The sequence below is a fragment of the Dermacentor andersoni genome, chromosome 2 (genome assembly GCF_023375885.2).
Source record: "Dermacentor andersoni chromosome 2, qqDerAnde1_hic_scaffold, whole genome shotgun sequence".
Lineage (NCBI taxonomy): Eukaryota > Metazoa > Arthropoda > Arachnida > Ixodida > Ixodidae > Dermacentor > Dermacentor andersoni.
In genome coordinates, this window is record NC_092815.1 from 171,766,630 (window position 1) to 171,784,896 (window position 18,267).

Below are 18,267 nucleotides of genomic sequence, written 5' to 3' on the forward strand. Positions count from 1 at the left end.
TGGTTTTGCGCACGCCTGATGGATGGCGCCAATTACCTTTGCCTTGCCACCGAAGCGGCGGAGTTTCCGATGCCGGACTGGACTACTTGACAATGACTCAAATCTCCGGTGCCGGCGCAGCTGTCAACTCATCAAACCGCCCTTTCCCGCGGCTGTTCTACTGTGGGAGCCACTACGTTTTTGCGTGACCACGGCAACCACACTTCTGAGCCAATGCAAGCTTCGCTTGAAAACACGCGCAAGGTGCGGCGCGACTGAGGACGTGAAAAAAAAAAAAAAAAAAAAAAAAAAGACTCGTCACGTCATCGAAACCCGTTTTGGTGGTGTCATGGAACCAGACACCACTGACGCTTAAAAGCAAACTATCACCACCTTGCCATCAAGCCGAATCCCGCACTGTACGGGACAAGAGGGGAGGGAGTGGTCCCCCGCGTTTCCGTCACTAGCTAATAATTGGAAAGGCGCATTTGGCAGCATCCGGCGCCAAGGTCAAAATATGGACTCCAGCACCGCACCGGATTGATTGAAGGAAACGTATGCTGTTAGTGGCACCCGGTGACCGCAACACCCTGTTTCGATTACGTGGTCAGACTCCTGTTCCACGTCCGAAGCTGCGGTGCGCTTGGCGAGCGTTATAAACGAGTTGGGTAAAAGGCACTGCAATAATAATGTGCGGTATTCTCGAGTCAACGTAGCTTCGTACCGTAACTAGAGCCGACAGCTGCCCAAAAAAGCTAACAAAGTGGAGCACAAAACTTTTGTGTCGGTACTTTTTTATCAGCATTGGCAATGCAATGGAATAAACAGTTTGAAATCACCCATAAAATAGTAAATTGTTCCGCTAATATGTGAGGAAAGTGACATGTACATTAAAAGAAGCGTCCTCTAAAGCAATATTTTGTATGATGACAGGGTAAATCGATATCACTGGAGAACTTCGTCTAAACTAAACGTATACGAGTTAAAATTGAATACGTCATTGCTTGGGGGCACAGATATTTTCTCCTGCTCATGGCGCTATAAGCGGATCAGGTGTGTGCCTTTCGTCATAGTCACTTGGTGGGACCTACTGCGTGAGCTCAATGACAAAATCTAGTTCGAACGTGAGGAAACGTTCACTCCAAACATCATGTCGGGAGCCATGCTGCCGCCCATATAGGTGAGGGTGCATGCCCACATGGGTCTGCAATTCAGCATTGATTGAACTGCTGACAAAATGGGGACGGTGGCAATACTACCTTCATCATCACACGTTCACTAAGAAAGTCTTGTTATCTGAACCGGTAACAGGGCCTCAGCCATGTTTCTAAACAGTGTGCCGCTCACTCGGTACGCCCCCTCAGTGCGTGATCGAGAGAGGCAGCGAAGGTGGCAGGCAACGCGAGCAAAGAATGACAATAATGCCAATGACAAGTTATCTAAATGAACGCAGTCGTTGCAACACATACACACACAAAAAAGGGGAAGCGCATTGGGGAAGTTATCATTGATAAGAAATGCACCGTAGTAACGGTACGACGTCTGTTTGCATGCAAGCTTGGAGGCTTTGTCCACCACTTTCTAGATCAGGTGCTTTCGAAAGAACTCCCGAGCCGCACGCTTGACCGAGCGCCACTGGGCCTCTTGTGGCGACGATGTTGCAGATCCATTGATGGTGCTTCTCAGCAGGTGAAGGGGCACCCGCCTCTTTCCCGGCACGGCCGGCGTCTGGTCTGTGAGCTCGTAGTAGAAGTAGGCGCTGACGACTCCCACGAAGTAGAGAAAGAGCACAGCGATGACCAACACCACGGTTACTTGGCGCTGACGCTCTTTGGTGTAACGGTTCTGCACGCGCAAAGGCAGAGGTTCGGCGCAGAATAAAGAAAGACGTTTCCTATTCGGGGCATTATTGACAAATAAAACTCTTAAAAGGACATTTGGGCTAGCTTCAGGCACGTACCCAAGGGGGGCCCGGGGGGCCCCGGTCCCCCCCCCCCCCCCGAAGTTAAGTGACATACCCCCCCCCCCCCCCCCCATCCGCCCACGCCACCACTTCTCACACACATTAATAAAATGCCGACAAATCAATCTACTTGGCGGTCAACATTCTGCTGCCTTTTAAAGCGAAAGCAGTGTATGAATAACTTCCGTAGTTTCTTTCGGCGTCCTTTAACAGAAAAAATCATAATGTGGGCCGATGCTGGTGATCGTGCGAAAGCGGTCCAAGATCAATGGCGCGTACGCCTGTGGACTCGGGGACCTATAACGCGCGCTTCGGAATCTTCGGGATGGGCCCACGTATGGGTAGTGCTTAACGTCTGCTTCACCTCCGCCCAGGGTCGGCCCGATGTTTCACTATCTTCGGGAGCGGCCCACGTATAGGTGGGGGGGGGGGGGGGTGCACATGCTTAACGCCTGCTTCACCTCCGCCGCGGATTGGCCCGATGTAACACTATCTTCAGGCCGACCCACAACGGAGGTGAGACACTTTGCTTTTCGTTTGAGAGCTTTGACTGTCGTCAGCTTTCGATTCCATTCCGTCTTCACAGAGTCGAATGGTTGTCATGTTTTTCACTTCTTTTGGATGGCGGTAGTTATCGGCATTTCCTGGGGTGTGGAGGCCAGTTTTCTCATCGATTCGGTGCCTGCGCGATTAACTCACGATGAATTCAGCTGCAGGCCGGGCTTAGCTTCCTATTTTAATTATTTTACTTTTATTAATTTTTATTGCCCAACACAACCCTTATGTCCACATCTATTGCAGCAGGTAGGGCGTAGTTTATTGTTTTAAATATAACATTTTATTTTATTTATAATGCCCAACCCAATTTTATGTCACCATTTATTCAACGATCACGCGCATCGCTGTTGCTTCGTTAGTCCAACCTTCTTTGTCTATACTGATCCAGGGACCAAGAAAGAAACTCGGTTCATACTGAGCTTGTGTGTATGCTCATGGAACGAGTTGCGGCCGGAGAAAACGCCAGTTGTGTTTAACTTTTCGTTTTGATTCATTATTTCCTCGAGTAATGGCTCTCCGCGACGCTGGCAGATCCTTAGAACCATAAATCCGCGATATGGGTTAGATAAGGTAGAAAATAGTATATTGTGAAACAGCGTCGATCATCAGACCCTGGAATAACCGTTCAACCCATAAGTAATATGACTGTCACCCCCCATACCTCCTCTTGTTTTCCCTAATTGTACAGCACTTTTCGTGAAAAATTGGCAACAAGAAACAAGAGTCGCAAGGAGATGAGAAATTAAGCGATCTACTAAGGAAGAAAGCTAAGGCAGCAGCCAAACAGGGATGAAAAGCGAAAATTGTTTGTGCAAATATTTATGGATCAACATCTTTTTATTTAAAAAGGAAGTAGAGAAAACGCTGCCGGAAGTGGAGAATAATTCCGTGTGGTTTGAATGACTCTTCTACATTTATCATTCGAGCCGCTGACGTAGCCACTTCCCTGCTGTGCTAATGAGGCTATTTTTGTAACCTTCCGTGGTGGGCGCAGTACGTCTAGAACAGGAGCGTCCGGCGCTCTACTCGGCTGTACGGGACTGGTGACCAGGCATCGTTACGCAACTTCCCAAATAACAACACGAGTCGGTTTTGGCATTTGGTAGAGCAGTAAAGGAGGGATCCAAAAGAACTGTGGTTGTTCCGCAAATATACATTTCGCTATAATTCTTCCAGAGATCATTCACAGGACGCTACTAGAAATCTTTGTTTTGCACTTTTTCTGGTTAACTTGTTCTTGGCAAGGTTCTTCCTGCGCATCTTTCATGTACCAGTCCATTTGATGTGGTTCTTTGTTTGCCAAGTAAAGAAGAGGTGTCTCTCACAGGCGTACCTGTGGGATACACGTTATTTCTATTCTCTTTTGCAGGTTTATGCGTCTTTATGGCGAATGGTGGGCATTATTCACATTTGTACTAGTAAAAGTACCCTCTCCCTCATTTGCATAGAAGAGTTACCTTCGGTTGGGCCCCTCCCCCCCCCCCCCCCCCGAAAAAAATCCTGCGTACGTGCCTGGCCAGCTTGTTGTCGGCCTAATGTAGAAACATAACTCAACAAAGCTACGAAGTCAGAACATTTGCGCCCTTACGGGTGCTGGTTTGTGCCGTAGATAAGACCATGAACCTTAAATTACAGTGATGGATATAGATGAACTCTCTGACGGTGACTTCTCGTGGCAAGGAAGCATAACAACACAAAAACAAAAGGCAGAAAACTGAGAAAAACCAAATGGTCAGAATTAGTGCGCAGTTTTCAACAACGGTTTTCTCATCGCTGCTGTGCCTTAAGCTCTCTGTCATGTACAGTAAAAAAGATGTTCGTACAGCCTTGAGGGTAACGTTGTTATCCATGGCATTTACTAGCACTGGCAAGAATCCAACATTACTGTGAATCTTCGAGAAATCCTAATGAAACTGTCCGATTTTCGGGTACTCATGTGCATATATTAACGCTGTAACGCACCAACCATCAGCGAAATATTAGTTTTTACAAGTGTGTTTTTGCTCTTATTAAAAAGTGCGAATACCAACTGAAGTCTGAAAGATGTTCTTTCTGATACGTCAGCGATGAAAGTTCTCACCCTTATTTGCAATGCGCCTTAAGTTACGGGCCCTTTTTGTTTTATTTCTTTGGAGTAGGGACATGAAGATGGATTAAGTAACGTATCGATGGCGCGAACGGATTTGTCAACAGTTTCGTTGGAAGAATAATAAAAAAAAGTCGCAGTATCGCCAAAAGCCGAAACATAGATTGGGATAGCAAACTGGTATACATCTAGACGAAGTAAGGATAATAGATTTATCGGCCGTATAAGCTTGTAAACAATCACTTACTAAACAAATTAACAAGCATTGTCACTAGCGCACAGGCAGTTACGAACTCATCTCACGCGATAACTGTGGACACTCGCTTTCAAAGCGCTGGAGTGAGGAAGTACAACAGCAGCAGCAAGCAAATTGACCTTCGTGCTGCGTCTTGCAACAACGCAATCTAAGCCACCAAAACAGAGCGTACGGGCGACTCTGTCCTCGTCGTAGATGGTGTTCAAGATACAGAGACCCAGACGGGCGGGTGCGGCCACCCGGGCCGCCCGGAGTAGAACGCAACCCCCCCCCCCCCCCCCCCCGTATCGCCCCGGAACCTTGCGCTCGACGGTAGACGGCGCGCTTCCTCCGCGCTTGGAAGAAAAGTAGCGAAACGACAAACTGAGGCATACATGAACAAAGTTCACAATAGGAGTTCAGAAACATTGGTTGTGGAAATTCATCGTGGGTTTTGTTTTTGAACGCGATTGCGTTAAGGTGCCCGTGTCGCAGAAGATCAGGTGTGGGCGTCCAGCGTCAGAGGTTGTTTCGGCTAAAGGATATTTGAACCACCCATACACACGCCCTCCATGTGTCACAAGGAAGTTACTGAACTGATTTTGTGTCTCAAGCTAAAATACGTAGAAAAGTCGTTAAGTACGACTTTCACACAACCTACAGACATGATAGTTTTCGGATTGTAATTTTAATTTACGAGAAAATAAAATTCTGTTACATGAAAACTGAAACCCCTTTTCCGGCGTTTCTACCATTCATAGACTGGCGACGGGGTTCGCCATTCGCGCGCGCCGGCGCGTGTATATCTCGGAGTCCACGGAGCGGCGCGTCCGCTTCGTTCAAACACTTCCAGAAGGCGCTCGCCTCCACCTCATCGCGGCCCACGCAAGAGGCCGCGATTCTACCAGAAAGCCTGCCAACGTGCATATCGTTCGACGAGAGCGTTTCCAGGTAAACATTACGGTTACACACGCTGCAGTTGCCGTGAAGCGTGAGAAGCAGTCAGGATCTTTTAATGCTATCGCATTCCACTCTTAAAGGCGAAGCTTAAGCGTCCTCCAAATCTTTTATTTTTCATTTTTTTAAACATAGGCAGGACATTAGACAATAGGAAGACCTTGGTGGCGCAACCCATCACCGCGTTCCAAAGGGGACGCTCGTAACATCCATCCTTTGTCGCTTGCGTGCGCGAGATTGAGACACGATCGCCGGCTCACCCTCGCACGTTTAACAGGAACACACAGAATACGGCGCTCGGCGACGATTTGATCGCCCTTGAACTTTAACGAAACCTCACGGCAATGGCGATGGGCAAAATGGGCCTGCAGTGTCCGTATAATTGCTATCGCAATGAAATGACCCGTAACACAATATCGGGTCAAGAGAGAAATTGGAAGTGGCTAGTTGCAATCGGTTAGTTTTTCATAAAGCACGTAATCCTTGTGGACAAGAATTCTTAGAGCTGCCGAAGGCGCTACTTACCAAAGCTTCCTGTTCTTGGTGCTGCACTTCGCGCAGCAGCTGACGCAGCGTAGGAGCGTGGCGGGCACGTGTGGGTTGTGGTCGCAGAAGTCCAATGATTTTCATGGGAGCCCACAATAGCATGAACTGCAGGCAAAGAGGCGACAATGTAGACTTAATGCGCGCCGTATTGATTCAACCCCATTTGAAGTTATTAAGCCCTGCTTGTTTAAGAAAGCGGAATCGCGCATGTACAGTGATTTGGATTCACGCATACGCATGCGCCACACACTACATTAGTAAATTAGATGAGTAAGAAGAAACGACTATAGTCTAACATAAATATACCGAATTTAGAGCTCACGCAGCAAAGTTGAAGCGCGTGGTTCTTCTATGTCAACATGCTTGGTAAGATTTCCAAGGTAAAATATAACTGGTAGTGTAGCTTCCACAGGAACCCATACGTTCAAAACATCGCGGTTTAGCGGCGGTTCATGTTGCTTAGCACCGTCTGTGTGACGATCGAACACTCCTGGCAGAAAAAAAAAAATATTGTGACCCCGTTTCCATTAAAAACAGAAGTGGCGTCATTTTGTTCGCAAAGCCACGAAACTTGATTGTTGGCCAGCCATTAGAGCTGTATATTCAAATGCCCCGCCATTCGACTTGATGGGAGTTTGGAGCTTTCGGCGCGGAATGCGATGCAGAAAAATGCCAGCCGCAAGGGTGTAGAAATTGCAGCCGTGCAAAGAACATACGTTCTTCGGAGGCCGACGAAAGGTTTGGGTGTGGATAGTGCTGGTCCAATCGTCGAAAGCCAAGCCAGTCGCCCAGCGCTGCCGCACGAAAACAGCTAAGTAAGCAATTATCTGGCATTCGTAAATGATTACTACTGAATGAACTGATGAAGCAACGATCAAACTGCACACGCCATCAAATTCAAACGTCGACAAGCAAAATAACACATCGAGTGAGAGGGGTGTATTGCAACACATGAACTTTACGAGTGTGCCTTTCTGCACAGTTCGAGAGCTGCATTGCAGCGCAAATGATAGCGCCGTTCTTATGGTGGCCACTGAAAAAAAAATGCTATTTATTAGTAAGGATAAAGTAAAACACAGATTATGAATTTAATTTTCGCTGAATAAATCAAACTGCCTATCGTATTAAATAAAAAACGTTTTCTTTTCCAATGTTTCTTCCCTCCTCACATCGTCGCCCTTCAATCGCTGCTCAAATACTCGCCCTTGCTGATTTTAGTGACAAATTTGTTCTCAACCGCTCTTCGCGTGAAGCTTTGCGACATATCTGGATCGACCTTGATATTTCTACGGGACGCTTGTGCATAAAAAATTCTCGTTTAGAATATCGCTAACAGTCTAGCTTAATATCAGCAAATCGTGCGTCTTGCTGCAAGCTTAACGCCGGTGGTGCACCGTATGATGTGAACGACGCGTCGTTGCTGGGTCGCCAGGTGGCAGAGCTGGCAGCAAAGGGCAGCCTTCTGCAAGGAAATTTTTTGGCCAGCCTCAACATTTCTCAAACCGGATACGCATGTCCAAGCGAGAGTTGTTCTTTCCCACAGCGTGATTTGGTAGCTACGATCCATATTATCATGAGGAAGTAGTACCTTGGCGCATAAGCGCACTAGAAAAGGTTTACTAAAGATGAATGGCGCTACAGTGTGGTAAACTTGACTACTGTTCTTGAACCATTTCGGGTAGAATGATTTATGCAGGAATCGCAATGCTTTAGAGGATGCATTCGACCTCGAGAAAAACAAGCATTGCCTTCAAGAAAAATACCAGCGTCAGCAATACAACTACATTATCCGCCGACCCTGTGCCGCAGGTAAAGATGGCTTTTCCTGATATTTTGTAAGGTTGCTGAGTTTAGAATCTTGTGCGGTATCTTTGGAGCCTTCTTCCAAATTTCTTACCAAACCTCCCGCAGCAGGAAAACGGTTTTAGATAATGGGTAGTCATAATGTATGCCGTTATGATAGTGAATTCAGAAATCTAAAGAAGCTACCCTGTTTTTAAAACATTTAGTTGATGGCAGTTTACGTTAAAAATCTCCCATTCAAAGCCAAAATATTAACAAATATTGGTATTTTTTTGTCGCTACGATGTATAAAATATAAAATTTTCACTTGATAGAAAGCAATTGACCCCGAAAGGTATGACTTCAGCGCAGAAATTAAAATGTTGATAAGTTACTTCTTGTTTATTAGCCAACTGGTCTTATACTTTGCAGTGGGAGGTCTGCCTGCCCATCTATGTAACCCTGGTGCAAAGACACTATCGGACTGTCACCAATAAGCGAGCTTTTGTAATGTTCAAATCTAAAGAAATTGTTCACAAATTATGAATGCTGTGTATCACATATCTTTTTCATTGCATGCACTGTGTACATTGTTGCCTACTGACGTATTTGTTTAAGCATGTACTGGTGCTGCTGTATCGTTTATCTTTTATGGGAAGGTACATAATTATTGCCAATACTGTATTTTCAATTATTTCGTTGCGGCGAATATAGCGGCTAATAATGCAGTCCGAGGTCATACCAACCAGGTAATGGCGAGAACCGATCGTATTCTGGCCCCAGTCCCAAAACGACACAGGGGCATCCAAGAATATTACACATTAGACTGAAAAAATACCCACCACTTCACCCCACGCATAGCATTCAGCAGGCCTAACAGCCTCCCCAACGAAGACTGCAAACAAATGCGCTCCCATACACCACTTTATTGCAAAGGAAACATCCGATACTACACGAATACAACTGTCAGTTCTGTGCAATAACCGTGCCCTCCATCGCATGGTATGGAAATGCAACGGTCTCGCGGAAGCGCCAGCGAATAGAGCGCCGATAGAAAAGGAGTGGCAGGAGCTGCTGATCAGCGCTGACCCCGACGACCAGCGACGACTGATAGACCGAGCAAAGCGGGCAGCAGAGAATGGTGCCATCCCGCACGAAGAAAGCCACCCACCCGAGGGCGGCATACACGAGATCGCCGGCTCTATCTGTTTATGAAAATGTCTTTCATCATCATTGTCATCTCCCATTTCATTTTTTTTTTATAGCAACACTGTTAAACGACACTTTCCCCAGGATCGCGTCCGTGTGTTAACACAAAACTATCATCATCAGTATTGGCTCCAGCATTGTCTTCTTCTTCCACAGGTGGCTCGTTGGCGCACCTCTGCGCTACCGCGCGAATGTGCTCGTGCCACTGCTCCGCGATCGTCGTCGTCATATTTAATTATTAATAATGAGATCAATTACTATTACAATTTAAATTATTGCTACTCAATGAAATTATTAATGTATAATTAATAATAAGACGAAGACGTGTGCGTGTGTGTGAATGTGTGCCTGTGTAGATAGGAAACTTCCCATACGTGGACCGATCCCGAAGATGGTGCGATGCCAGGCTGGGCCGCGGCGGATGTGCAGTTCGCCATTAAAGGGCCCACATGCACAGCTTCACTGGTCACAGAGTGAAAGGGCACTGATTTTTTTATCTACGGAAGGGCGGGCCAGCGTGAGGTGTTTGTAAATCCCTGTAGCCTGCTCTTTCTCGCTTTACCAAGCTCATGTACTTGCAGGCTAAAAAAAAGGTACGCTCACTATATCTAGACTATAAATGTGACAAAAACATAGCTGTCGTGCATTTTCGCACTGCTAGGGTACGAACGAAGGGAATAATTGGAGCTTGTGAAGGAAATCTGATGACAAAGCAAGAAGTGGAGAGGTTAAATCATTCCTGCGGGGGCGCACAATATGGAGGAAAGTTGGTGAAAGATAGAGTGTTATTCACATGACTGTAGCACGAAAATACAAAGAAAAAGCCACAAGGGTTTGTATGAAAGGTAGCTTCGCAGTTGCATAAAAAATTCGTCCCGAACGAGGAGGAATGTTTCTTCAACTGCGAAGTTTTTTCTTCTTCTGAGAAACCATCATGGTTTTCTTTGTAGCTACTTGCTTACTGGCGAGTGGATGAGATTTTTTTTTTCTTTTCGAGAGATGGAGGTGCAATATAATGTCTCGCGCCATAGTAGCTGACGAAACAATCGAGAGCACGTGCTCTTGTGGAAAATCAACCAACCCACAAGCACAGGTTGTATTGAGCGCTTGTATACAGAAAAATACCGAAATGGACCGTTGCGCATCCACTTAGGCAATAAATAAGCCGGAAGGAACAAGCAGTTCTCGCGAGAATGTTTCCGTCTGGTCCTTGATTACAGCTCATTTCGGTTTCCTGAACCTCGTTTCACTTCTCCCCAACCTCGCACAATACACGCAGCTCTGGATCTCAAACATTAACACTTCATATGTGCCAATTGTCATCTTTCTAAGCACAGAAGATCAACAGCTATTAGAGAAAACCACACCTCATGAGCCAACACACTGTGTATTTGGCGCGCTGCACACAATTTAGAGGGCTTCGCCAAGGGCAGGAACTCTTGTGTTCGAAGGAAATTATGTAGGTTTGAACAGCAAAGACAATGACAATCGGTAAACTTTCTGTCTCATCGAGAATCGGTGTTAGGCCTGCTATATAAGTCGTTCAACATATTAGAATAAAATTTCACCGCATTTGCTCCCCGCTTCTCGCTATCGACGGTTAAAAAGCTGTGCTTTGTCTTCTATCAACAAGGTTATCTCGGTCTCACTCCAGTGCTGAATGAGCAACAACTTACTAAGCTATGAGATATACGTCATATCATTAAAGGAGCATCAAACATCATTGCCGCATGTGCTGCACCAATAAAATCCGAAACTGCGCGACTTTCGAAAGCTAGACTTCACTCACATGCGCCGGATTCACAATGGGGTAGTGGAAAAAAGCGCTTTCCGAATCGTGAAGAGGGGTGCAACGTCAATAAACGCTCGCGCGTACTTGTGAATACAATCTCTCTGCGATGCACGCGAGCTAAAGAGAAGTGTGCGCCAGGGGCCGCCCTAGATTAGCGCCCCGCTACCGAAACTAATCCCTGCTTCAGCAACTGACCTTAGGAAGACGGAGTATGGGCAACTCCGCAGGCCTCCGGACGCCGTGGTGACGCTTGCGTTCCTGGCTGGGAGACAGAGGGGCGCCGATTTCCGCATCCCACACGCCAGTTGCGATTTCAGTTGTGTCCTTCAAGGCGCTGGTCCGACTGGTCGAGTGTTTCGCCACTACCTCGTCTTGCTCGCCACTCGGCACAGTACCGAAGAGCACGGCCTTTGGATTCGACCGTATGAATTCTTGTCGAGGCGGAGCCCTTCTCGCGCCGGCAGGGCGCGGCTGTTCTACTGAAGTGGTTGGGCCCACTGGTGCGGCTGGGCCCACTGGTGCGGCCTGCGCCACGGCAGCCGCAGCATTCGCGCCTGCTGGTGGCTTGGAGGCCTGTGCGGCGGCGACGTCCTTTAGCTGCTGCGTAGGAGGCGGCATCCCGAATGCGACGTCCCTGCGCTAGCCTGTCTTTTTCTTTTGTGCTCGAGGAATGCGCGCGCTGCCTCGAACGGGGCAGATCTGGTGATGATGTTCGCTGCCACTTCTTGCCTGTTTGCTTAGCTTTTGTGCTGGCTTGCTGGTTTGCTTGTTCTATGGCATGCTAGAAGCCCTTGGAGGTGCCGCTGTACCTTGACAAACTCCCGGATCAGTTGTCCGCTTTACAGCGAAGCTATTAATGTGACTATAGAAGCGCCCGAAAACGTTATATGTTAGTTTTAACGGTTTTCTGAGGGTACTAGATAATTCATGAAGCCTATATTATGCAGACAAATATTGGCGCGTGCGCGCGCGCGCGTGCGTGTGTGTGTCTGTGCGTGTGTGCGCGCGTGCGTGCGTGTGTGTGTGTGCGTGTGTGTGTGTGTGTGTGTGTGTGTGTGTGTGTGTGTGTGTGTGTGTGTGTGTGTGTGTGTGTGTGTGTGTGTGTGTGTGTGTGCGTGCGTGCGTGCGTGCGTGTTTGTGTGTGTGCGTTTCAATAAGCCGATATATGAAAAGTTGCAAAATTGTAACTTTTGGATCGTTTAGATGCGTTATATTAAACGCTTGAAAAATTTCTCCGCTTGCCTGAGAGCGCCGAAACCACATAAATATTACAGCTTCAGAATACGTCGGACACTCTGTGGGAGACATATTCCGAAAGTTGGAAGTGTGCAAAGTAATATGTGCTTAGAAAATAATTACTAAATGCTCGTCTTCACCGATTTTCTTTTGTTTTATACAAGACATGTTGCTGCTGTCCGAGCGTGCAAGACATTTCCAAGCCTGAAAGTAGCCCTCAAATATACGCAATATTGCCGCGCAAATGGCTGCTCAAGGCACTTTACGTGTATTCGCGGTCTTCTTTCACTCCCGGAAAAACACGGCAAAACAGAAAGCGGTATCGAGAGCTTTTCATGTTGCGCTATAATTTTCTTATTGACACTTTTAATTTTATTATATTGTTTGAGAGGCTTATTGTTTAGTTAATAGTCATCATGAAATTAGGCGGAATGGAACAAAGTATACTAAGTATATCCAAGCGACGGTAAACATTACCTTTGTTTTGTCCAGCTCGTGGTATTTGAATATTTCAAAATCTTGGCTCATGATAGTTGCGACACCGAAACACACACGCCCACAGACACACACACAAAAAGGAAAGGAAATTGCACAACGAAAGTTTCAGCTTGAGCGGAAAAAGTTTTTTTGGCCGCGCTTTGGGCAAGCATGACAAGATTTGGGCACGGTAAGCTGCAGTGTTTTCGGGTGCACTGGAACCGGTCCTCCTTCACCACATGGGATTAGTCTAGCCACGCTGCCTCACTTCTGAAGCCTGGCAATGTCTCCATAGGGAAAGTGATGGCGCGGATTGCCATGACTCACCTTGAATGGCATCTCGAAAGATGCAACGTTTATCCCATAAACTATAGCTGGCTTCCGACGCGGTCGATCAACAATAGACAATGTGATTGATCTCGTGACGACGCCACAACACCAGAAGCGCTATGAACGATTATCCCCGACATTATTTCTAGATGTCAAATGAGCGTACGGTAGCGAGGCTCATCACGCTATAATGGGCGCTTTGTAGGCTGAGGAATCGGAGATCACATTTACAATTGGATACGCAGCTGCCAATATCTTTCTTCGTCATGACTAAACATGCAGTAATGTCGTTCTACTCGAGATAGCGTGGTGTAACGCTGGGCCCTCGGAGGTGCTGAGTCCTACATGTTACATTCTTGCGCTGACCGGTCGTTCGGAGTCACTGCCACAAAAACTGCAACTATCGATACATGCAGAAGGCACCTGTATTTGGGCTGCCGGTGTAACTCACCCCCGCATTAGGCCACGACGAAGGTATTCCTGTGCCTACACAAGCAAAGCCGACAGCTTTCAGCAGAAACTTGATGTTTGGTTATGCTCACCCGCACACCGATGGAATCGTACGCCGTTTGAAATGACAGTAAAACGATGTCAAGCAATAGAACGCACTAACTTTAAGCATAAAATGATTTTAGCTGCCGCTGTTGGCGACCTTCAAGTGACCTTGAGCTAAAAGCCCGAGCCGTTATCGAGGCACTCGAACGAGAACATTCGCGCAAGTTGCGAGAACAAAACGAGATCATCCGGGCAACCAATCAAAAACTCAATAAAATGCGGTCTCTCGCCCCCAACCTTTTGTACAGCACCGCATTAAATACGCTAGTTATTGCGCAAACAGATGCAAGAAATATTGCTTCCGAGTTTTTCCCTAATGTTTGTCCGCGATATCACTCAAGCTGTGACTTATAGTACGCTAATGTTTTATTTATAATTTCCAATAGCGGCGTACGAAAGGCAGGTACTGGTAACCATTCACTTCACTGTCATCTTTTGGTGCTGGGACAGGGTTGCCTGTGCACTTTTGAATGTCAGCGGTCCGTGAGTTCCGCGGCGCGGGTTTTGCGTCGCCTCCTTCAGGCTCTTTTCTTGTTCTGGCTAGGCAGCGTCTATATGGACCGGTGCTAAGTATAGCTTTATGCGGTGTGGGGGGGTGGTGTGTGCCATTGCAAACATGCACTATACGAATTTTAAGATTGTGGCTCGTAGCACCTCCAACCAATCTGCTATGCCGGTTGCTATTTCATGCTTACAGCTACTCTCGATTACGGGAGGGCCAGCAATTTCTTTAGAGGATAGAGGTAGTGCTCATGACCTCGTGGGTGCCGTCGACCACCACCGTTGTATGCCCTTGTGCCATAGAAGCCGCGTCCGTGTATATGACTGTTCTCGTCAAGTTCGCCAAGAGTGCGAGTGAGGTAACTCACCCATGCCCGCCATCGGCCGACATTGCGCTCGGGATGCATGTTACGTGGTACGGGATGTACCCGAAGCATCCTAGTGATCCTGGCCGGTATGAAGAACTCTTGCATGCGCGGGGATGCAGGCGGAAGCGGGTGGCCCAAGCTTGTGAGGAGCTGTTTACCCGTCGGAGTGAGGAGAATACGTTGGCGCTGGCTGATCCACTGGGCCTCTAGCAGTTCGTCGATGGTATTGTGTACCACGAGAGATAAAAGACGCTGATTGGAGCTATAGTGTGGAACCCCGAGTGCGACTTGGGCGACTTTGCGGATAACCGTGTCAACGCGGTCACGTTGTGCCCGCGTTTGACGGTGAAAGGGGAGATTATAACTGAAGCGGCTAAGAATTCATGCGTCTACGAATCGGAGCATGTCCTTTTACTTAAATCCCGAGCGACGATTGCTAACGCGGCACAGCATAGCGATGATCTGCTCCGTCTGTCGCGCAAGTAGAGAGACGGTGTGTCCAGTGCTGCCATCGTTCTGTACGTAAAGTCTGACGACGCGCGCTTGCGACACCCATGGCGCGGGTGTCCCGTCGACGAGGATTGTGATGGAGTCCGGGGGAGACTGGCCACGTGAACTGAAGGTGACGAGTTCGGGTGTAGTGTGACACGATTTCGACCGCCTGTTGGAGCCGGTCTTGGATGGCTCCGTCGGAGCCCCAAACCGTCCACAGCGTTATATGGTCGGCATAGAGCGCATGGTGACAATGCTCGACTTGGTCCAGATGTTTGGGGAGACCTGCCATAGCGATGTTAAAGAGGGCTGGTGAGATCACCGATCCCTGGGGGGTGCCAGGTCCTGTTAGTTGAATGATACCCGAGGGGTGAGGACCAATTCCGGTTGTTGCTGTGCGGAGGAAGGCTCGGACGTAGTTGTATACCCGGACGCCGCAGCGCGATTCGGCGAGGTTGTGGATGATGAGGTCGTGTTCCACATTATCGAAGGCCGACTTAAGGTCGAGCGCGAACAAAGCGCGGGTTTGGGCTTTGGGACCGAGAACCTCCTCCTTTATTTGTAGTAGCACGTCCTGTGTCTACAGGTGGGAACGAGAACCGAACTGCGTATGCGGGAAAAAGGACTGGCGCCCGAGGAACAGCTGCAGGCGCCGCAGGAGCACGTGCTCCATGAGCTTGCCTATACAGGACGTAAGTGAAACAGGTCTGAGATTGTTGATGGAGATAGGTTTCCCCGGCTTTGGGATGAGGGATATATCCGCGTTGCTCCATGTCTGGGGCAGCGTGCCATTCAGCCAATGCTCGTTAAACGTGTGCACCAACCGCTCAAGATCCTCATTATTGAGATTGGGGAGACTCGCGTACCGGACGTTGTCCGCTCCCGGTGCGACTTCTTGCGGATATCCTCCAACACGGCACGGACCCTCTGAACTGTGATTTCTGCGTCTAGCGCGGTGGGCGGCTCTGTGATATATGGGTACGGACGATACTGAGAGCTCGAGCCTGACGGGATAAAGCGCGTGTTGAGGTTCTGGAGGAGGCGATCGGGATTGTCCCGGAACGAGTGAGTAAGAACGTGCAAGCGCTTGTGTGTCTGCGTCTTGGTGCCCGGTGGATCTATCAGTGCTCGGACAATGGCCCACATCTTAGCCGTGCCCAGCGTGCCGGACAGGCGGTCACCGAATCCTCACCGGTTGTTACTGGTAAGAGTCTGAGCGTACTCCCGCACTTCTCGCGTGATACGGGCAACCCGTGGTTGCAGGAGTTAACTGCCTCTGCCTTCAATAAAGAAAGGGATTTGTTCGAGGTCTAACAAATCAAACAAGTGCCGAGCCAGCCCAGACGCGTATTTTGCTTTCCGCGGATGATTCCACGCACGAGAGAGGAAAGAAAGGAGGGCGAGGATGACGGCGCAACTCCCGCCGGACGCCCTTGCGCAAATTGGTTCTCGCCATGAGGTCACGTATTCCTGCGCAGCTCTTCCCAAGACTACCGGCAACGGCCTACTAAGCAACTGTGGCGCGCGCGTGGTTTGCGGATGTCAGGGCGCGTCGCGCACCGCGGGTTTCTTTCGATGAAGCCTTTCAGGCAAGAACTCGTGATAGCAGCATCATAAATTTTCATTTACGGAAGCTCTTTTCGCTACTTCTTTACGTTACGTGCAGCGTGAGTGGTGCAAATTCCAGTTTGACGAATGCATTACTCGACGCTAATTCGCAGTTTAGTTGCGTTGAGATTCGCGTATGTGGCTTCCACTCGTGTCACTTCGCGCCGCTCCCAGTGCCAGTTTGTGAATTTAATGCCGTGAAGTTTTCAGGATTTTAACTACTGAGCAACTCACAATCGCCGAAGCGCCCTTCGTCGACATCGTTCCTCGTACATTAACTGGCGCCACGATTCGGATAGCTCTTATTGCATTCGCGCCGACGAAGAAAGGACGCCACCGTACGACGTATGTGAATGGTGCAGTCTCTGCGGGTGGCAAGTATGCTTGAGTCTGCAATACCGGCGAATGAAGAAACGATGTGTTGTCGAGGCACAGTGTACTAGTATTGGATAAAACAGAGGCGCGTTCAGAAACTGGGAGCAACAATGAGAGGAATCTGTTATTTTTTTAGTTTGGGGGTTTAATAAATTGAACGCTGTGCCACCATATCTCGGATTCGGGAATTGACGACCGAAACGAGCCTATCAAGGTAGACGACGTCGCTCAGACGAGTACAGTGCACGGCACTGCTACGCACTTAGTACGGCTAAGAATTGATTAGTAGTAGCGCGATTATGATTTGGCCATCACGGGCCCCAATGCAACTGAAAAAGGAAAACGTTTGCTTAAAATTGATAAGAATTCCATGCAGCTAGATGACCACTGGGGAATAATCAGCCTTATCTAATCGTGAATGCTGCGGGGCGTGAATAGGAAGAATAAAACTTGTCCCACGTTATCAGCTGGCACGGCTCCACCATCGGCCTCACACGTACGATACCCAAATAAAATTCCTCAGTTGATTAGAATAATCAACAATAAAGCGTGTTTTTTTTTAAATTGAAAATCGGTAAATGGGATCAGCATACGAACATTTTCCAGCCAATGTTCCTTCAAAATGGTGATCACAAGCGGATTTCGTACGCGAAATAGTGTCGACAGCCTAGGGTTTAGCATGCTGCTTCTAAAGTTCTGTGTACTTTGCTTACGTTGTACGGCAGATGCTCATGCGACACTTGCGTGGCCTGTTAGCTTGTTGAATATTCGAACTTTCAAGCAAATTTGCTTAGTTCACTTTCAAGAAAATAACACCTTCACTTTCATTTAGCAAATCCTTCCCAGTCGACAATCCATGTCGTATTGGTAGTCTGACTGTAGCTGGAGATCCATTCGTACGCGTCTTGGGCCGTGCAGAGGTCAACACGGAGTCACTTGACGCTCGCTGGGCAGTTCTAACTGGCGTCCAGCTCGCACCGTGAATGTCCTGGTGCCCGCTATGCCACTCGGAACCCCGTTGGTCATAGAAACGAATAGATTTCTAATGCTTTCCACGAAAAACACAACGCGGAAGGCACTTCTCGGTTCTGCAAGTATTATTGATCCACTAGCAGCGCGTAAGAAACAGGTGGCGCCGAAACAGGGTATCCAGCATCCGCACTCTCAAACAAAACGGGCGCGCGTGAAGCCATCGGCGAAAACCACGTGCGCGCGTCA

The 18,267-nt window shown here is 48.2% G+C and overlaps 1 protein-coding gene across 1 annotated transcript; it reads right to left on the reverse strand.

The window, feature by feature from the left end:
* Window positions 1-770: 770 nt before the first annotated feature.
* Window positions 771-11,731, reverse strand: LOC126540080 (uncharacterized). Its single transcript, XM_050186879.3, has 3 exons — window positions 11,303-11,731; window positions 6,304-6,429; window positions 771-1,824 (listed from the first exon to the last, which is right to left on the reverse strand). Exons 1-3 carry the CDS (start codon window positions 11,723-11,725, stop codon window positions 1,561-1,563), a joined length of 813 nt encoding a protein of 270 aa, XP_050042836.2. The 5' UTR covers window positions 11,726-11,731; the 3' UTR covers window positions 771-1,560.
* Window positions 11,732-18,267: the final 6,536 nt, after the last annotated feature.